Source organism: Macrobrachium rosenbergii, chromosome 6 (assembly GCF_040412425.1).
Source record: "Macrobrachium rosenbergii isolate ZJJX-2024 chromosome 6, ASM4041242v1, whole genome shotgun sequence".
In the NCBI taxonomy this organism is placed as follows: domain Eukaryota; kingdom Metazoa; phylum Arthropoda; class Malacostraca; order Decapoda; family Palaemonidae; genus Macrobrachium; species Macrobrachium rosenbergii.
The window spans coordinates 14,492,195-14,514,084 of NC_089746.1; the positions used below are offsets into that span (position 1 = coordinate 14,492,195).

A 21,890-nucleotide genomic window follows, 5' to 3' on the forward strand; every position below is an offset into this window, starting at 1 on the left:
ATGTTACGAATATTTCTTTTTTCAGAGTTAAACTATGAGGCACCTTTTATTAATGGTAAAGGGTGCGAAATATACTTTTGATACTTCTAGTTTACCAATACGAAATGTTAAGTGATCCGTCAGATTCAACAAATGTTTGTTGGTCTGTAAAGAGGCTTCTGGAATTTAAAAATCATCTAAGAATTTTAGGATTTGAGATAAAAGATTATATATTGATATATATATATATATATATATATATATATATATATATATATATATATATATATATATATATATATCTAATGTGTGCGCGTGTGTTGTAGTACTAGCAGTGGTTCAGCAGTAATTTATGTGCGGTCATTTAAACCATATCAAGTGTGAATTAACCTTACCATAATATATGAACTGTAAAACACGTGAATATTAACTTGCATTTCAAATTCTTCCTACTCAGGTGTCCAAGAATCCCTCCACAACCAGAAGAAGATGGAGTTCAAAACATTCGATGATCTGCTAGACACAATCGGAGTGGGGCGATGGACGCTGTTCATGTTCAGTTCTTACATTTTGTGTGAGTCTTGCTTTACTTTTGTAATAGCCACAGTGACCTATAAATCCCTCGACTTCCTATTATTTATGACTTGTTTCTCACTGAAAGCCTTGAATAGCTAGATGAAATGTATTAATGGAATGCTTTCTTTAGGCTAATCACGAAACCTCTGTACTTTATCCAGGAGAATTGTTTCATTCATTTCCTTTTATATGCCAAGGTTTTCAGTGGGAAGCATAACCCCAAAAATATTAGGAAATGGAGAAATTGCAAGGTCGCTGTGGTTATGAAAACACGTAGCTTTATTGGATATGACTAGTAAACTGCACGTTTTCGTTTTATATCAACTACTAACCTACTTTCATGCTTATGCCATTGTCTCCTGTAAAGTATTATTTTTGCCTGATAATTTCTGCATATTCTATTTCTCCCTCTTAGTCGTTTTTTTCTGATTTATTTCTAATTATCGTTATCTGTTGACTTGATTTCTTATGCTGGTATTTTTTGTAGTCAGATTAGGCCTATTATGTATTTCATCTTTTTTATATGCTGCGCTTTGTCTGTTCGTTTGATATAAATATAGATATTATATATATTATATATATACATATGTATATATATATATACACATGTATATATATATATATATATAATATATATATATATATATATATATAATCATACAAACGTCCTAATATCATATATATAATATATTTTCATATATATATATTTTTATTGATATATATATATATATACGGACGAGGAATCAGGACTACAGTGACGCACTATCGGCCACAAGAGAGGTATAAGTGAATAACATCTCCCATCAACTCTTGTGGCCGACTGCGCTACTGTAGTCCTGATTCCTTCCGTCGCTGGTCTGACCACGGGACGGTCAACTAAAATTCCCCTTCGGTAACATATATGAAAATATATTATTTCGAGGCAGAGTGAATTGGATATTAAAGGACGTTTGTAGCTTTCTGATTGTATATGAATCATGATGTGATAAATATTTTATATATATATATTATACTTATTTGTTGATATATATATCTGTATTCTGTTTGCTATATATCGACTATTCAGCCAATTCACAAAAGATGTATTCTGTTTGCTCCCACCCAATCAGATGTCTCATTCATAAATATTCATTAACAGCAGAGTAGTAAGTGAATTAAATCTTCCTTCAAAGGCAGATTTTAGTATAGGCCTAAAAATTGTCGACGAGTTTTGTTCATTAATTTAACGTACTGACACCATCAACCAATGAACCCAGAAACAGTGAGGTATCCCAGGATATCTTTAGCTCTGAGTGGCTGCTATCCAAAACTTTCGGTTTCTGCCAACCAGAAACCTCTTACATAACCACCCATTAAGACGGAATGTCCCCGTAACTAATGATTAGGATCTACCGGAGTACAAAATGAGATTAAAAGATGCTGGATAGTTAAGACGCAAAGGATATTAATTCTTATTGAAATTAGATTACAGGGGAGGGTCTAAGGGCCCTGTGATTGCCAAAATTTAAAAAAAGAAAATTTTTTATTTTCTTAGTATTTCTTGAGAATATTGTGGGCTGTTAAAAGAGTATCTTTCGTGGCATCTTGAAACTTTTACTCCAAAGTAAACAAAACACTTGAATGTCAGACACAGATTTCTTACTTTGTCTCCATTTTGGCTAGAGCCAAATGAAAGTGCAAGAGAGAGAGAGAGAGAGAGAGAGAGAGAGAGAGAGAGAGAGAGAGAGAGAGAGAGTCTTTTAATTGGCTCTGTTGCCAAAGGCATAGTTCCCGTGCTTGGATTTTTCGGGTTTCTTTAATGAGATTGAAAAGATCAAGTTACTTCTTTGTGCAGTTGATGGTCTGAAGTCTTCCGCTTTAGCACCTAATAGTTTTATTTTTACTTTTCTGCGGAAAGTAATAGTATTATTCTCGTTTTTTCTAGCTACTGCGACAATATTCTCTCTCTTTCTCTCTCTCTGTCTGTCTGTCTGACTCTCTTTGATGCTGCATCATCAAGATTTTCGTTCGAAAGGCAAACATTTAATAAATGATTACACATTAACAGCTCTCTCTCTCTCTCTCTCTCTCTCTCTCTCTCTCTCTCTCTCTCTCTCTCTCTCTCTCTCTCTTTGATGCTGTATCATAAAAATTTTCATTTGAACGGCAAACTTGGCAGTGGCTAATACGTGATACATTTAACAAAAATCCAAAAATAACAACTCTCTTTCTCTGTCTCTCTTTGATGCTGTGTCGTGAGAATTTCCATTTCCGATGGTAAACATAATAGTAACTAATAGGTGATGCATTTAACAAATTTTTTAAAAATTAGTAACTCTCTCTCTCTCTCTCTAATGCTGTATAACGGTGAACTTATTACTTAATAAATGCTACATTACTTTCACACATTGAAAGAGCCGAGGAGAGCAAAAACAGTTCGGTTGTTGACAGGTCACCTAATTTAAGAAAATTCGATGGTCTCAAAGAAATATAAACGTTAGGAACTTCCATACAAAGGTAGTGCCATACCTGTCTCCTAAGTAAAGACATTAATATTCAAAGCAGTCATTAAACAGAAATAATTAGGCTGAAGACAAGAATAAGATTTAGCCGTAAAGGACTCATGACCTAGTGAAAATCTTTCAAAAACTAATGGAAATATTCTGTAAAAGTATCCAGCTTTCCGCTCAGTTCAAACTAAAGAAAATTCATCATATTTATAAGCTGTATATTATTTTTATCTACTTTTAAAGTCTGGTAAACTTAGTCGCTCATTTGAACTCTGTCTCCCCAATGATATGGTTCACGGTTCGCTCTTGTTGTTGCACATATTTACCCTTTTCTTACCTTATGGCCACGGAGACTTCCTAAGGACATATCTTATGTAATTTCTGTTCCGTTAAGTTTCATGTTGCTGGATTTCTCATTTTCACATCTCTTTAATATCGTCTTCGAATCTCTTTAATCCATCTGCGTCAATTAGTCTGTGAATCTTAAATGAACCAAGGCGATATTGTAGACGGTGAGCCTATGTCGTTCATTTTTGTAACCTGACCAGAATTCTCTCTTTACTTAGTAATATCAGGTAATTTAGGTCTAATTGCAGTTCTTATTACCGCCATTCCAACCAGTTTCAACAACCTCGGTACCCTAATCTATTTTCATCTCTGTTTTAAGAAATTGTCTTCTGGCGCGTTGGTAATCGTTCCTAAGACTAAACTTCAAAAGCCGTCAATTTCCTTAATAAGAAATTTGTGCGCGAGCGGTCATTTGACGTTTGAAGTACCAAATCTTTCACTCAACGTAATAAGGACCTCCGACAGCTAGAAACACGGAACAACACTCACACTGTTGGCTCTGGCTTCTGAGACGACCTTGAAAGCGTCGATGCAAAAAATACGCCTACTCGACTTTGTCTCATCCCCTCGTAAATAGTTCGTATGGGAAAGCCATTTTCATGGGTAAAGCATTTTACATTATTGTGTTTCATTTTGTTCCGTTTAATTTTAGTGTGATATATGCATAATCACACTTATATAGATAAGTGTGTCATCTGCCACGTACAATGTAACACGTATGAGAGATGTCGAAATATCGTTTGAAATTTTGAAATCATTCTTTAGTGAAATTGCATTGGTTAGGGTTGCATGCATTAGACTAATCGCCTTTCCCTCTTGTTCAGTTAACTCATCATCTAATGAAAGAAGATAAGTTAAATTTTTAAACATAAACAGCATGAGACCAAATACAACCTTGGCCGATACAATTCAAACAGTGTTTTCATGTCTGGTAAAACTCTTCTGTTAAACAATGATAAATAGGTGGTTAATAAAATCCATTTTCATATCCTTGTGGCCTACAGCATACACCTGAAGCCCTCAGAAACCAAGCTTCATGGGAAAAAAGTGAATTTCAGTCAATATCAACTAAAGATGGAGAACTTGATTATCCTGAGTGGGCATTCAAATGTGAAGATCTGCCGGTAAAATAGAAGCTGATGGCTTCCGTTTTCTTTAAAAGTCAACGTCCGCGTCACTAGGCGCACTGCCAACTGTAACACCGATTAATCAGATAAGGCTGTCATGGGGCCACAGTTTTCTATCAAGAATTCTTGCCAGTAAAATTCAAATGTCAAGAGAAACAAGAAGTTAGGGTACATATTTAAAGATTGAGCCAAAGCTTGCTTTGCAAGAAGGTGCTCAGAATACATATTTATTCTTTCATTTAAGTATATCCCTGACTAACTTTATTTTATGCGCATCAGCGTTCATGGCTGATGAATAGACGAAACACTGGTTTTCTTACGTTAATTTTGTTTCTTAACCTCCTAGAAGCAAATAATGTAAAAAAAAAAAAGGCTTTGTGTGTAAATCTACGGATCCTTGGAGCTAAATTTGACCAAATTTAGACATTTTATTTGTTAACACACACACACACACACACACACACACACACACACACACACACACATATATATATATATATATAGATAGATAGATAGATAGATAGATATAGATATATGTATAGCCTATATATATATATATATATATATATATATATATAGATAGATAAATAGATAGATAGATATATATATATATATATTTGTACATATGTGTATCTATCTGTACAGTACATAATGTATACATATATATACATAGATACACACACATATAAAGGCTATTACTTAGCTCTTAAATGTATGAATATTTCTTTCTCAGGGGCGTTGCAAATCCCATATTTCTCCATGGGAGGCGCGTTCTATAACCCAAAAGTAGACCACTGGTGCCACGTCCCAGAACTGCAGAATTCGTCTTGGACTGAGGAACAGAAGCTAAACTATTCGATTCCCTGGTAAGCGTATTTCACCTAACTCTCTTTAAAATTATTACCTCATTCATTGAAAGATTATGCACACCAATCGTAGTCTCAACTAATAATTGTTTTGTTCTCTTCTTCTCTTAGAAAGTCGATATGAATCTTGGTTTTGATTGCAAAATTGATATTATAGGGAAGATCGAGGTGGGCAGTTACAAAGATCACAGTGTCGGGCGTTCGTGAGAGACTACGAACAAGTAGCCAACCAAGAGTGGAGTCCCGCTTTCATGACAACACCGGAAGAAGCTTCCAATTTGGAAACTCGTTCTTGTAGCGAGTGGGACTATGATACTTCTACCTTCAACAGTACAGTTACCATGGAGGTATGCAAATAAAGCATTCAATTATAAAATGAGGTGTTTTGGAGGTTCATATTAGCTTGTTCAGTGCGTCTAGCATTTAGTTTTAAATTCACGTTAGTTATTTTGTTACATTTGCGTGGAGTAAGGCTAGGGAACATTTTAGTTTTTCGTATTTGGGGTATCGTAGTAAATTTCAATCAAATATAATTTCCTCGAAATGAATCTGGGGACCCACATTTATTGAGGAATCCTTATAAATCTATAAATCACCCGGAAAAGAGGAATAGCAACATATCTTTCAAGAGAAGCAGAACAGATAGTGATGACTTTAAGATACTGATTCAAAACATGACCAAAGATACACGAAAAAAGGGAGGAGAAGAAGAAGGGTTTGTTTACAAGTGGTGATGACCAATGTGTACCTTTGCAGTGGGATCTGGTTTGCGACCGAGCCAGCATGAGCCCGTTCTTCCAGAGCTTCTACTTCTTTGGAATTGCTGTTGGAGAGCCTCTGTTTGGAGTCTTGTCGGACAAGTAAGTGTCATGGGATGATTACGTACACGAGAGAGAGAGAGTGAGAGAGAGAGAGTGGGTGTATTATATATGAAAAAAAAACTTTAATTATTTTAAAAATTTAATTCCGTAACATGCAATTGTTTATCTCGTTCAGTCTTCAGGTTCGAGAGAGAGAGAGTTCAAAAAAGTATCAGGAAAGAATAACATTATTATGGGAATAAGTTCGTAATCCATAAAATGTGTTGTCATTTCCTTAGATATGAAAGGCAACGTCATTTAATTCGAAGTTTAATAGGAAGTATGTTGTATTTTTGTTATAATCTCACGAGTCTTTAAAGTCAAGAAAGTACAGAAAGTGATAAAAAGTCAAAATATCTACAAGAGAAAATTATAGAAAACCTTTTGGTCACCTTTCCGTCTATTCTAGTTATAATACTATTCTTGTTACAATCTACCTATGTACTTTCGTTCGAAAAGATTAATTATACGATTAATATGAATAATGCTGGCCACATATATAACTTTGAAACGTTTGTAATCAATCCATTTTTAAGACTTATTCGTCCCACGTTTATCCACTTACAACAAACTCGATCAACGTTCACCCTTGCTGATTTTAAATCACAGAAAAAAATACTTTAATAACCATTAATTACCTTCCCGAGAATCAACAAAACGCCAGAAAAGACTGTAGTGAAATGAGCACGAACAATTTCTTCTTCTTGCGCAGGTACGGGAGAAGGATGGTCCTCATCACGTCTGCCGTCGGGTTTGTTGTGACGGCGACGTCTTCAGCTCTTGTCCCTCTCTATTCCCTAGTCCTAGCAGGCCGCTTCATTTTGGGCATGATCCATTCTATTATTGGCCCGGCCTATATTCAAGGTAAGCATTACCCCTTATAAGGAATAATGGGTTTATCTTCAGGAGATAAGGTGGAGTGAGCAGGTAGCCGGGAAATATTTGATGAACATTATTGCCTTGGAAATTGTCAATGAAAATTTGTAAGGGAGTCTGCTGCTCTTAAAATCTGCTTCTGATTATCAGTTAGATTTAGAATAAACATTTGGATACATGCATTTTCAATTAAGATATATAGACGTACTGTATATATATATATATATATATATATATATATATATATATATATATATATATATATATATATATATATATATATATATATATATATATATATATATATATATATATATATATATATATATATATATATATAACGAACTGATCTTTATGGCTTATTGCACTGATTAAATTAAATAGACTTACAGTATAGTATAAGAAGAATGGAAAGCTACGCAGTTGCAAATAAAATGTTTTGTAGCCAGTATAACTTCTAAACGCTAAGATAAGCTAAGATGTTTTCCTTCACTAATAATAATAATAATAATAATAATAATAATAATAATAATAATAATGATAATAATAATAATAATAACCGTTCTAACTGCTCTCACTTCTGTAGGCATAGAAGTGACCCCCAAGAAATACCGCACGGTGATTGGCCTTCTGTCAACGGTACCCTTTGCCATAACGGGCATGCTGTTTGGCACTTGGGCCTACTTCATCAGAGACTGGAGGACGCTTCAGTTGGTCTGCACAGTTCCCATCACCTTCCTCTTGTTGCAGATCCCGTAAGTTCGATTTTTAATTTTTTTTTTAATGAAGGAATTGCGTTGAGGGTATGGAAGAACAATTTAATTAATGATAACAGATCAGTATCGAACTTTAAAACTTGAAAAACCACAAATTGGAGAACGAATTGATTCAAAATCACATACTGCTTCTGAGTGTCATGCTCCCTCTTCAGTGTGGAGACACTGGAAAGGTAGCATGACGTTACGAAACTTTGTGGTTTTGAATATATTTATCCGCCAATTTGTGGTTTCTTAATATATTCATTCTTCAATTTGTGGCTTTTCAACGAATGAATTGCTTGGAGTTGTTCGCTGTTGCCAGTAGCAGGTTTTGTGAGATGAAAGTCTCTCACGCTAATGAGCAGTATATCTGCCACAGAATGTACAGGTAGTTCAAGACTCATTGCAGCAACGGAGACTTTTGTGATTGCTAAAAGGTTATTGTGTATCTTGAATAACATATTTCCACGCATCCAGACGTAACTCTGGACTGAGACTCTTATAAACAAAACGCCTTTGCAGGAGCCTAACTAAAAAAAAAATGACACTATTTCCTTTATCCGTGAGTTTCTTATTTGTTCCTTTCTTTCCAAGATTCCTCGACGAGTCTCCTCGTTGGTTGATACTCCAGGGACGTCTGAAGGAGGCAGCCAGGACCCTGAAGAGGGGCGCGAGGTGGCAGGGCGTCACCATCCCTCCCCACGACGAGCTCATGAACTTACTGCAGTCCTTCGAGAGACAGGTACAGGCTCTTTCATCTGAGTATGAACCGTAGAGGTTTTTTTTTATAAACATTGGCAGATGATGTATTATCGTAACTTTCTGAGAAGGAAAAATGCACCTGTTATTAGAAATAATCATTACGTCTGAAAACCTTAAAAATTTACTCTCTTACAGCTCAATTTTTTTTAACCTAGGTGGAAGTCATTCATAAAATTCGTTATATAAAAAATGCATTAAACATTCCTATATGCAAATTTTAATGGAAAGAAACCTATTTTAGACCCTGTAAGAGTCTGTTGTTGTTACTTATAAAGTACAAACTATTTTCTCCTACCTGTCAGATCAGTGATAAAATAACGATAAAACCTCTGGTGACAGATATATGATAATAAACTGTATTGCTTTGAAATGTGTTCTTAACAAATTAAATACCCATGAAGTACGACATATATTGCCAACTGATGATTTCTGGTATCAGACGTTTCTGTTTCCTAAATACCTCTTAAGTTGCATTACCAATGACCTTAGAGAAACAGTATTAGCAAATTCGACATAAAATCCAAAATTTGTGCCCCTAGTCCATTCCCAAGCATTATGCAAACTTACCAAACTACCTTTGCATTCGACAGAACAACCAGCCCTTAAGAGTTGAGGAATACACCGCCGAAGAACAGCGCGGCTTTTTGTCCAAAGTGTGGAGGGAACTGACAGCTCTGGTGAGAACTCCCACCCTCAGGAGGATTACGATCGGTCTCTTCGGATGCTGGTTCTGCGTAGGACTGACTTACTGGGGAATGAGTCTCTCTGGCACCACCTACACGTAAGTTCAAGTGGCACTGAAGGCTGGTTGTTTTCTTTTAACAGTACAGTATTGCTAATGAAGAAAGAATTAATTGCTTTTCTCTCTCTCTCTCCCCTCTGAGGGCCGTCTTATCTCTTTCGTTTAAAACAACAGTTGCCAATGTCAGATATTTAATTTAAAAAAAAACTTATTTTGCACATTTAAAAGAGCAGTTATTTAATCCCTCTTTCATTATAAGAAATTTCCTTGAATTATTATCATTATTCAGGAGATGAACCCTTTTCATGTGGATCGGGTCTGCAGGGGCCATTGACTTGAAATTCAAACTTCCAAAGAATATGATATTCATATAAAATTAATTTTTCTCTTACAGAAACGACCCCTTCTTGTACATGATCATGAGCTCCCTCATGGAGGTACCGGGATACACAGGTTTCACACCTGTGGTGTCGAGATTTGGCAGACGGTCTGTGCTGGCCTTCAACTTCTCGGTCTGCGCAGCTGCCATTCTTATGATTTTAGCCACACCTGCGAGTAAGGATAAGAGTTTGTGTTTTGTCTGATTCTAGAGTTCTGGGCCTGTGTTATAGTTGGAAAATTATTTTGGTGGACTTTAGACCTCATTGTAACTAGTGACACAAGCACTAGATGCTTATGGACTGTTGCAAGTTTCATTAAAAACTTGTTTTTCTTTCTTTTCAACGAGACATGGGCATTGTCTCTACGGCCAGTTGTACTCTCTTAACCCGGGTTTGATTAGAATTCTCAAGTGTCAGTTAGAGCCATACAGGTAACTCAGTGAATGTAATTGCACATACAGAAACTAATTTCGTTTAATGATTAATAACCTTTACATTTTTTCAGGCTACACCTGGATGGTGTTTACTCTGGCTCTCGTTGGCAAGCTGTTTATCACAGGTAGCTACGGAATACTGTACCTGACGACTTCAGAACTGTTCCCTACGTGCGTAAGGTCCCGTGGCCTCAGTTTGTCGTCTGTGATGGCTAGGCTTGGATCCATTGTGTCACCGTTCATCATTAAAGTTCTGGTGAGTGAAACGGCATTTAGTTATCTGAGATTATCGTAAGAAATCTTATGATCTCTCTGAAATTCGGTGTCACTCACATAGGATTTTTAAAAAATTATTATTATTATTCAGGAGATGAACCCTATTCATATGGAACAAGCCCACACGGGCCATTGATTTGAAATTCAAGCTTCCAGAGAATATGGTGTTCATTAGAAACGTGATCATCAGCTAAGTGATAATGTTTATGAATCATCTTTAGTATAGGTTTGTGTTACAGTAATAAGTAGCTATTTAAAGAATATTCACTTTTAACGCCGATCATTTAGCGCCAATGGTGTTCTCACGAATACGTTCTTAATCTTCACTACAGGCTAATTCCTACTACTGGGCTCCTTCTGTGGCGTTCGGCGCATGCGCAGCTCTGGGCAGTGGCTTCGCCTTGGTTATACCTGAGTCTGGCAACAAGCCTTTAGCAGACACTGTAGAGGAACTGGAAAAAATCTACAACAGAAGCAGATCCTCGTCAGCAGGCAGCATCGAAATCAAGGGCCTCATCCAGCCTTCAGCGAAATCAGACTCTGGAGCCTCCAATGCTGTCTGATGTAAGACGAGCTGTTTTGACTTCATTGTTTTATGAAAGGCTAAAATAACTTCTTTTATGAAAATGAGTGACTCCTCTCACCGAAAATGACAAGAAGCAATTACCATAGGCCTACTCTTTATACCTTTTTTTTTTCAAGGAGACAAGTTCGGAATGCATTGCCAATTTTTATATTGCTAAACGCAATTATCAGTTTTTTTGTTAACATTTTTTATTCTACGTCTCTGTGACATGATATCACAATGTGGGATGATTTCTTTTCACATTGTGGCCTATGAATTATTCACTCTAAGAGTGAAAAAGTGTGTAGTTGTGATAGTAATCCTGTGCTGTATATATTTTACAATATGTTTAACCGTCTTACCTATGAAAGTGTTCAAACAAATAACTAAAGGAACGAATGTATTTTATGATATAAGAGGTCTATTTCCAAAATTCATTGATTCTTGCTCAGTATCCGCTGTGTATAAGTACGAACATGAGGCTCCTGTTCTTTTATCGGACTTTATCTTTTTACGACGAAAATATTGTAGGATAAACTGTAAATGAATGGTTTTTATAGACTGAGCTATCACATACTGCGCAGGCGCTGTTATTGTGAAGAAAATTATAGATGGTTTTTTTTTTGAGCCTCCACATGTTATCAGAACTTATACATGGCGCAGGCGTCACTAGTCTACACACACGCACACACATTGAAGGAAGAAAATTCCACAAAAATATAATTTCATAGTAAAATATATCTATTTAGACATAAAGCTTTCGCTAGCCACTGATAGCTTTATCATTCTGATAAACCTAGAGGTGGCTATCCAAATCTTACTGTCTGAATATAGATACTTAAAGACAATTCATGTTATTATGGAATTTCCTTCTATGTAACTGAGCAAGGAACTGTACTGATGTCTCAGACACGTGTATATATATATATATATATATATATATATATATATATATATATATATATATATATATATATATATATATATATATATATATATATATGCAGTATAAACTGTCCATAAATCTGTTATCTAAATTCATTGTCCCCCTGAAACGTTATTATGTAAAATATACTTCTCTACTGATGAGTAACCCATGGAAATATTACCAAATATTATTCATCATTGTACATTTCCTAAAACCTTTCTCTCATGGGACAAATTTGAGATGTATCCATAATTTTTCCTGGAAGTGAAATTGTTTTATTTTGATATGAAATTATGTATGGCAATATGTTCTGATATTAACTATAAAATGTGTCTGGATAAGGTGTATTGTATGTGTATATATATATATATATATATATATATATATATATATATATATATATATATGTGTGTGTGTGTGTGTGTGTGTGTGTTCCAAACACGTTTTATAGTTGACATAACTTTATTAATCTATCTCTATTTGTTTATCTATCTGTATAATAATTTTCATCATTGTCATTTTCGTCAGCATCATCATCGCCATTACCCTGTACTTATCTTTTTCTTCACCGTCATTCTCATTGCCTTCATTATCACTCTCTTAATAGTTCTTGATTTCGTCAGCATCGTCACCATCATTACCCTGTACTTCAGTTTTCATTATATGCCTCATGATTAACGCGAAAATCATCATTATTGTCACGATTCATCGTTTTCATTGTAGTTTCTATGAAAATCTACCTCCTCTTACTTCTTCCTAATGAACACCATATTCTTTGGAAGCTTGAACTTCAAGTCAATGGCCTCTGTGGGCTTGTGCCATATGAATAGGTTTATCTTCTGAATAATAATAATAATAATAATAATAATAATAATAATAATAATAATGATAATAATAATAATAATAATAATAATAATAATAATAAGTAAAGCATTTGGTAAACATTAGTAGCCTACCATATGAATGTTGCAGTTGAGAGCACTCTTATCCTGCTGGTTTTCATATCTCGATGGGATGCACAGCCATTTGCACCAAACATTTTTTTTAACATTTCTCTTTTATCCGGACATGAGACAACATGAGTGGATCAACTCTCACGTCACAAAACTGTGAGAAATTATTACAATTTTCCTGTTGTAAGGAGAATTGTCTTTTAACGAAGCTTTTGATGGAAACTTTCCTAGTCTTTCTTAAGCCGCCCACTCACGCAACAGTCTTTAGCAATGGTAGGGTTATGGTATGGTTAACTGCGCAAACCTAAGCCCGAGTGGGTAGGCCACTCACGTTACATTCTTTGGCTCAGTTTTTCTCATCTTTTGAACTGGAAAGATGTCTCTCTCTGATTGTTTTTCATCTGACGATTTAGTAAATGTAGCGCTGGCACTTACATTACAAAGAAAAGGGAAAAAAAATCAAGATGGTGCAAGCCATGGCTTTTGAAGAGGGATAGCTTATCGCATGAAGGATTGTTAAACGAACTTCGCTTGGAGCCTGTCGATTATTTCAATTACTTGCGAATGGATGAGCAAACCTACTTAGAATTGTTATCACTATTGACTCCATTAATTAAAAGACAAGATACCGTCATGCGAAAAGCAATTTCACCCCATGAGAGGCTTACAGCGACCCTTCGTTTTTTAGCAACTGGTAGATCATATGAAGACTTAAAGTTTTCCACTTCGATCTCTCCCCAAGCTTTAGGAGTCATCATACCAGAGACCTGTGTCGGTATTTTCTCTCTGAATTTTTTCACGAGTTCCACGTAAGCCTCATTTTTTTTATTCCTATCTGAATATTCGTGGCTTTTGACTTTCCACAAACACGGAAAACTTCTATACAGTTCTATAAATTCAGTCAAAAATTCTCTATTAAGTTTATTCACCATATTCTGAGATATGCACCTGTAAATAAACAACAAATCAACGAAATGATCTAATATATTTTTCAGCTAAACACGTGACCTCGAGTTCCTTTAGTCAAAACTGAGCAAAGGTGATGAAAACACCCACTCACGGTTATGGTCTGCGTTATGGTACAGCCACAAGCCGCGAAAATATCAAACACGTTGGATATTGTTATGTTATGGTTCCGTCCAACTGCGCAAGCCAAAAAAGTACCGACTCACGCTACATTAACTGCCCAATTATACTGAACCGTAGCTATTTTACGTTGCGTGAATGGGGGGCTTTAGAAAGATTAAGGGATGTACACCTTTCATTTCAAAAGAACACATATTTTTACCTCTTTAAACAAAAGTCCAAGACTTAAGAATACTATCCATGAGAAATTATTTTGTATTGGAAATATTTGTATTTATAAATAAGATGTCGGATTCTCGGGGTACTGATGTATGTATAACTTCTTGATATATAAATTGCATTCACCCCAGAGAATCGGATATACAGGAGTTGTGATTATACATATTTGTGTTTATTTTATTTTCTTTGAAATTAGTCTAGGCTTCCTAGAATGGATTATACAATGTAAAATATTTTTTTTTCATGTGATATTAATACTTGTGCACAGGAGCTGGTTATATGCAACCATTTTAAATGATACTTTTGTAAATTGATATGTTTAAACTTTTTTTTTTATTTTGTCATTTATTTTTTATTATTATTATATACCATGCAATTATATGTGAGCTTTAACTGTGTAATAAAGTGTCTGTGAAATGCTTAGGCACAAATTGCTCTTGTATATTTATGCTTGTTCTACTGTATATCTTGAAATAAACTTTTGTTTTTTCTTCAGTTGAACTATTATTTCAACTGGGTATACAAGTCATGAAAATGATCAAGTTGTTACAAATGACTAAGTTGTTGAAAAACGATTACCGTTAGGTTCAGAGTAAAGCATATACTACTTACTGGACTTACAATTGAAAAAACATAACAGTCGGTAACAGGTGTCAAGTCAACGAGCCGAAGGAACAATTGAAAAAACCGTTTAACTAGTTACCAAGTTTTTGGGAGTCAAGTCAACGAGCCGAGTGATCCTTCCCTAAGTACATAAAGCCATGTAAGACAAACCGTTTTTACCATTTAGGACCAATAGTTTACCAAGTTTTTGGGAGGTAATACCTTGTAACAGGACTTTAGGATAAAAATATTAATTCCACATTGGTCCAAAACATAAAGCCACGACATACTGTTTCGAAAAAATAATACATTACTTGTTTTAATGCATTTAGGACCAATAGTGGCTGTGAAAACTACTGTAGCCTTTATACCTAGGCTAACAGGACTTTAGTGGGATAAAAAAATATATTAAATTAAACCAGTTCTCGGTATTTAGAATGGTCCAAAACACACTAAGCCACCTCCGCTTTATAATTTACTTGAAAATCACATAAAACAAAAAATTTGTGTTTAATTCGCATCCATCACGAAAACCCAATTTGTAGCTTATAAATACCAGCTCCATAACCTGCAGCAAAATTGTAACCAGTAACCCTAACGTTAGGTTGGTATTTTTAGGGTCTTTTACTACCTTATCATTTCCCCAACTTAAAATCCAAAATGGTTTTGGTTTAAATTTAAATGGCTGGCTGGTTCTTCGGTAAAATTACCAAGGGATTTTTGCTGCGTTCTCCCGAATCTTCTTCACATGAAAATCATATTAGGCTTAAAATCTATCTCTGATAGGCATTGTTGTTACCTATTTATTTTTTGACGAATGTAGTTACCTACTTGGATTTTTCATAATTGTTTGTTTATGATTTGACCTTAAGGTGAGTGAAGCACCCAATCAAATATGTTTTGTTATTTTCATCCGGAATTGTGGGTTCATGGATAGTGCTGAAACCTTAAGTGTTCTTTTGGTAATTCTATATATTAGCTCCGTGCCTGTATCTACCTTTTCAGCTGTTTTTTTTTCTACACTTTTAGGGGTTCTGATACTGGCGGTGCATCTGTTTGTTGTCGGCCAAGTGGAATGTCCCTTTGCCGTGTTTAGTACTGGCCCGGGGCGGGAGGGGGCGAAGGTTGGGTACCCGTACGTTAACAAGTTATTGCACTTGCTGGACGGGATATGAACCGTTCGAAACAGATGTACCCGTGAAGATTGCGTATGGAAACCCCTTGTTGGCTGGACCTCAGGGGTTAATTACAGGTAAATTACACTCAAGCGCCAAAAATTAAAGGTAAATTCATAATTAGCAACCAAAAAACTGTAGAAAAAGTTAAGTTGGAAGGCAGTCGCCGCCGCGGAGCTACTGTGTAGTTCTACCGTTCTTTTATTTTAAGTTTTGCCAATTAAACACAGTGGCGTCATTTCAGATTTTTCTTGGGGGGTGGGCAAAGGTTTAGAACTTATGGTATGGGTGGGGTGGTGAGTGAAGCAGGCCCTATCAGCTGGGGGTAGGGGGCTCCGCTGTAAGCCCCCGAGAAATATTTGGAAATTTATGTGCATTTTGGAGCATTTTGAAGCCATATAGGCTAAGAGCTGTTTTGAGTTAATAAAGTGGCAAACAGGTGTGCCACACCCACCCACATGATACTATTATTATTATTTATTATTATTATTATTATTATTATTATTATTATATTTCAGAGGCTAGGAGGCAAACCAAGTCTTGGGGGGGATCAGTGTTTCTTGAAAAACCATTTGGGGGATAAGTGCCCTCCCCTACCAAATTACACCCGATTAATGGAGGGGGCTGGGATTTTTACCTTCAAGTCCTTATTTTTATTCATGGCATTTGCGAAGGTTATGTATTGAGAAGAAGTTTTTGTTTCAGATTTACCCAAGAAAAATATAAATTATAAAGCCTGTTCCTCAGTGTCTTGATTATTTAAGCTGATTTAAATTTTTTTATTCAGTATGTTTGGTGCAGATGTGTAACTCCTGTTCCTTGGATTATTTCAGCTGATTTAAATTTTTTTCAGTATGTTTTCAATGGTTCTGGCATTCATGATGGTAACTTCTTAGAACTGAAGGGCAAAGGCCCACCCTGGCTGGGTCAGAGCACAAGGCCCTGGGTTAGGTTAGGATAGAGTACGGGAGTGTCAGGTTAGGCTGTATTAAGTTTTTGACATTTTTATCAAAAGCCATGCATAGCCTATACCCTCTTGGTTTCCATGCAGTGCCACCACTTAGTAATGAACCTCTTATATTTAACTGGAACCTCTTATATTCTAAAATTATGGAGGACCACAGTGGGAAAGAAATTTTGACATAAGTTATTTACCAAGCAATTACATAGCTAACAGCTTCCTACTTTGGCAGACCAAAAATTCAAATTCCGCAGTGGCGCCACCATAGCTAGTGTAGGTGAGAGGGTCCCGCCCATGATCGGACTGACAGGTACAACTCAGCGGGAAACATCATTTCGTTTTCTGCCGGCTCCTGATCAACATCTGGGTTTTTGGGCAGTACCTTTTGTCATTTGTTGGATTGGTTTCCTGTTATTGGTATGTACTCAGATTTTGTATGTCCTTTTTTGCAGTTAGGTTTGTTTAGCCTTTTTTTCACTATTTGCCATGTCAGAGTCTAGCTCTAGTGTTCAGTTGTGTACTGACGGATGTAAAACTAGATTAAGTAAGATTACGTATGATTCTCATACTAAATGTATTAAATGTAGGGGACAAGTTTGTATGTGGAGATTACTTGTCAGGAATGGTTCAGGATTGGGATGCACAGTAGTGGAAGGTTTATCGGTTCCATTCCGATAAACTTGATAATATAGGAAGAGGAAGGCTGCTCTTAGAGCGGAGCATAGAGCTAGCATAAAGGCTATTCCTTTGCCTTCATTGGCAGAGGGTAGCGTTGTTTCTTCTCCACTTATCCCTTCTGTTTCTCCCATCTTGAGTCCTCCTACTAATTTACCACCTACTCCTTTATAATCTTCCCATGCTTCTGATCCCAACACCATCACCAGTCTCGAGTCTAGGTTTGATAAGAAGTTAGAGTTCTTGGCCAGTATGGTCATGAATCTACTGTAGGTTTATCATTTAAGGCTTTTGTTGATAAAGCCTCTGTTCCAGGTGTTTGTGCTACCAGTGTCAGTGTTCCCAGTGCTAGTAAAGTGCAGAGTGAGAGTGTTGTGTTTTCTGATGAGGCGGCTGTCTGTCCTACCAGTGCTCCTAGACGAAGGTCCCTGTCTGGCTTCCCCACACCAGGGAGAAGACATACTGGAGGCCGAAGGGAGGCTGGTAGGGTTTGCCCATGGGCAGTCGTCCCGTCTGTCGAGCCTGTTGCACATTTCCCAGGTGTCGACTGAGCGCCACTGGAAAGGTGTTTCTTTCAGTGCGCATTGTATGTCTGATTCAGAAGATTCGTCGTCAGATGGAAGGCGTCGTTGGCGTCGGTCTTCTGTTTCTCGTCCTTTGAAGAGGCATTCTACGGCTGTGGACAGCTCTCCTTCCCATGTTAAGAGACTTAAGGAAGTCAGTATTAGTCCTCAACCTTCTTGCAGTTTTGCTGATCCCCTTCCTTCATCGTTTCAGATTCGGCGATTGGCCTGGAACAGTACGGAGCCTCTTGGCTCTGAAGATTGCCTGGTTTTGTCTCTTAAGCACTCTTGTAATAAGCGCTGCCTCAGCCCAAGTGCTCTTGTGCCCCTGAGCGCCTGCCTTCTCCCGAGCACTTGGTGCCAGCTGGTCAGTCTCAGGCGCCTGCATCTGCTCGTTCGGCACCAACTTCCATTCTCTCAGCGCCAACTTCTGGCCGTTCGACTCCTTCTTATTCTAAGTGCCCGGCGCCATCGCTGCCTCTCCCTCTTTTGTTGCCTCAAGAGGGTTCGTCTTTGGCCCTGATTAAGCGCCAACTGGATGATTTGATGACTTTCTTGAAGAAGTAGACGGTTCCTGAGTCTGAGGAGTGAGTTCTCTCTCCTATTTTGTCAGAGGAGGAAGAAGCTGACCACGCTGGCTTTTCCAACTTCGAAGCTTCTAAAGAGGAGGTACAGGTTTAATGCCACTGGGGAAGCTCCTTCCTTGGGAGTTTCTGCCTCCTCCCAGGGGGACTTCTCCGGCTTGGTTGATGCATCGCATTCTACTGCTTTCGCCTCTGTGGAAGTCTTCTTCTCATCTCCCGAACTGGATCATCTAGTGCAAAATATCTTGAAGGTTTTGGAGATTTTTAGTTTCCCATTATGTACATATCGCATCATTCATTAAACTACATACCCTTATTAATTGGTCACATCACATCATTTTATTTATTAATCATTTCCTTCATGAATTCATAACTTTAAAATAATTTATTTTCTCTTCATTACGGCGCTGATTGGCCTTCTTGGCCCCAGTGCCTGGGCTTTTACCCTAAATATCATGCATCCATCCATCCATCCTAGATTGGACAGTGGGCTTTGTCATGGAAAATTGAAGACTGTCCAGCCCTTGTGGAAGACTTTGCTCCAGACTGGCTTAATGTTCTGTCTTGTGCAGACAAGGCATTGAGGGACGGTTCAGCTGAACTTGCACCGTTATGGGCTATGGGCTCGTTGAAGAAGCGGGAGCTGTGGTGCTCCTTTGCTACTAAAGGAGAGAGAACATTCCAGAAGTCGGCACTTTTGTTTGCTCTGCTTGACAAGCCTTACCTCTTTCCCCAGGACACCGTTAAAGATGTTCTTTCTGCTCTGCAGAAAAAATTGATATGATCTTCTGGCCCAATTGTTGAATCATCTCAAGGTAGCTCCTGCAGTCTCTTCCAAGACTTTTTCACCTCTGCAGCCTCGGCTCTTTTGTGGAGGAAGACCCAGAACCCAGTCCAGACCTCGCTCGAACCCTCGTCCACCAGCAAAGTCATTTAAGAAGTCTTCAGCCAAACCGGCCACCAGCAAGTGGGACCTGTGTCCTTCGTGCCCTGGTAGGCGCCAGGTTGCACCTTTTTTGGGAGGAATGGAGTCGCAGGGGTGCAGAACCTTGGGTATTACAGGTTCTGAAGACGGGCTACTCCATTCCTTTCAAATAGAAACCTCTGCTTTCAAAGTCACCAATCACCTTGACGGCTTACTCGGCAAGGTCCGAGAAGTTTTTGGCCCTCGCTCAAGAGGTGGATTCTCTCCTTTGCAAAGAAGCGGTTGAGGAAGTTGTAGACCAATCGTTGGGAGGGTTCTACAACAGGCTTTTTGTTGTCCCCAAGGCTTCCGGGGGGCTCTAAACTTTTTTGTGGTGAAAACCAAGTTCCACATGGAGACGAACCAGTCTGTCATGTCCTCTCTCCATCAGGACGATGGGATGGTCACCCTGGACATGCATGATGTATATTTTCATGTCCCCATTCGCTCGGATTCGAGGAAGTTCCTGTGGTTCGTCTTTCAAGGCCAGGTTCTCCAGTTTCGGGTGCTGTGCTTCGGCCTGGCTACGGCCCCACAAGTTTTTATCTGAATCCTTGTTCCCCCCGGCAAGTGGCTTCATCTTCCTGGGATCAACGTCTCCTTATACCTGGACGATTGGCTTCTTCGCTGTCCTTCAGAGGAGCAGTGCACGAAGGATTTACAAAGGACCCTTTGCCCACTAGCGGATCCAGTGGCGGGGGGCGACACCTGGGCCATGTGCCCCCCATGAAAAATAATAAAATGGTAATTTTTATATAAGTGACTTACTCAGTAATTACATAACTTAACTACAGTTTTCCACGTACGGCAGCCTAAATTCAAATTTCGCGGGTAGCACTTCAATTGCTGTGTAGGTGCGCAGTACTGTCCCCTAATGGCAATACTAGGAACGACTTAGCTAACCACCTCATTCTGTTTTCTGCCGTACTTGACTAAACATCAAGTGCTTGCTGCAGCTTATTCGTATTTTCTGGTTATTTCACAGAATTTCAGTAGATTACAGTACACAACCACTGGAACGTGTATTTCATAGCCTTCGAGCAGAGTTCTTTCAGGATGAGTCTTGTCTTTTTTTCATTATTACCTTGATTTAGATTCATCAACTAATAGTTTGGTCTTAGAAGTAATTCTTGAATGTAGGCCAAAACTTTTATATTTATGTTTTGCTTACCAGGCTTAGGCTATTCCATTAGGCCAAAAACTTTTGCATTCATGATTTATTTACGGGCATAGGCTGCGCCCAGCCACTGGTAAGTGATTGCCTTATAAAGTAACCCTTGAATGTTACGCCATTCCTTTAGGCCAAAAATTTGCGAATTATTTTTTGTTTATCGTCCCTAGGCATCTCTACAATTAAGGGATATAGGGCTATGCTTAGCTCAGTGTTCAAGCACAGTGGCCTTAACCTGTTTACTAACCAGGATATTAATGATCTCATAAAGTCTTTTGAGACCTCTAAGACAGAGAATCGCTCTTCAGTCCTTGGAATTTGGATGTAATTTTAAAGTGGCTCGTGAGCTCCTCTTTTGAACCTCTTCGTTCTGCCTCTTTGAAGTCCCTCACTCAGAAGACTCCCTTTCTTGTAGATCTGGCTACAGCGAGGGGAGTAAGCAAACTCCAAGCAATGGATAAGAACATTGGTTTTGTGCAAGGAGACACAGTTTGCTCTCTGTCGCTTTATTTCCTCACCACCAAGAACAAGGACATTTCTCGTCCCTGGTCCCGCTCATATATTATTAAGAGCTTGGAGAACATTCTTGGGCCTGGAAGAAGAGGAGAGACTTCTTTGGCCTGTGAGGGCCTTGCAGCTTTACATATGCAGGACTGAGAAGATCAGGGGTTCCTCAAGCAACCTCTGGTGTTCGGTGAGAAACCCCTCTTGCCTGCTCTCTAAGAACGCTCTCTCCTTTTTCTTAAGGAGCCTTATCTTAGAAGTGCATTCTCAGGCCCAAGAGGATGCCTTCCTGATCCCGAGGGTAAAGGCTCATGAGGTTCGAGCCGTCGCCACTTAACTCTTGTGTTTTGTAATAATATGTCACTGTCTTCTATTCTCCAATCAACTTTTTGGAGCTCGAAATTTGTGTTTGCTTCGCACTACCTGAAAGACATGGAAGCAGTTTTTGATAATTTTAGTATGTTAA

The 21,890-nt window shown here is 37.8% G+C and overlaps 2 protein-coding genes across 4 annotated transcripts in view; both read left to right on the forward strand.

Annotated features, from left to right (window-relative positions):
* LOC136839208 (organic cation transporter protein-like) overlaps window positions 1–11,963 on the forward strand; it is a 23,967-nt gene extending 12,004 nt beyond the window's left edge. Inside the window, exons 2-12 of one of the 2 annotated variants that reach the window (XM_067104944.1) lie at window positions 437–553; window positions 5,253–5,385; window positions 5,543–5,732; window positions 6,142–6,245; window positions 6,958–7,109; window positions 7,708–7,876; window positions 8,474–8,621; window positions 9,232–9,422; window positions 9,778–9,938; window positions 10,269–10,453; window positions 10,806–11,963. In XM_067104944.1, coding sequence (XP_066961045.1) covers window positions 469–553; window positions 5,253–5,385; window positions 5,543–5,732; window positions 6,142–6,245; window positions 6,958–7,109; window positions 7,708–7,876; window positions 8,474–8,621; window positions 9,232–9,422; window positions 9,778–9,938; window positions 10,269–10,453; window positions 10,806–11,036 — 1,749 coding nt within the window. In that variant the 5' untranslated portion in view covers window positions 437–468 and the 3' untranslated portion in view covers window positions 11,037–11,963. Of the gene's footprint in view, window positions 1–436; window positions 554–3,857; window positions 3,996–5,252; window positions 5,386–5,542; window positions 5,733–6,141; window positions 6,246–6,957; window positions 7,110–7,707; window positions 7,877–8,473; window positions 8,622–9,231; window positions 9,423–9,777; window positions 9,939–10,268; window positions 10,454–10,805 lie in introns of those variants that run through there. The other variant, XM_067104945.1, reaches the window with a different exon arrangement.
* Window positions 11,964–14,940: 2,977 nt separating this feature from the next.
* LOC136839211 (beta-1,3-galactosyltransferase 5-like) overlaps window positions 14,941–21,890 on the forward strand; it is a 55,023-nt gene continuing 48,073 nt past the window's right edge. For both annotated transcript variants that reach the window (XM_067104948.1, XM_067104946.1), the window contains exon 1: window positions 14,941–15,091. The gene's annotated coding sequence lies outside the window, so the exon portion shown is untranslated. The remainder of the gene's footprint in view (window positions 15,092–21,890) is intronic.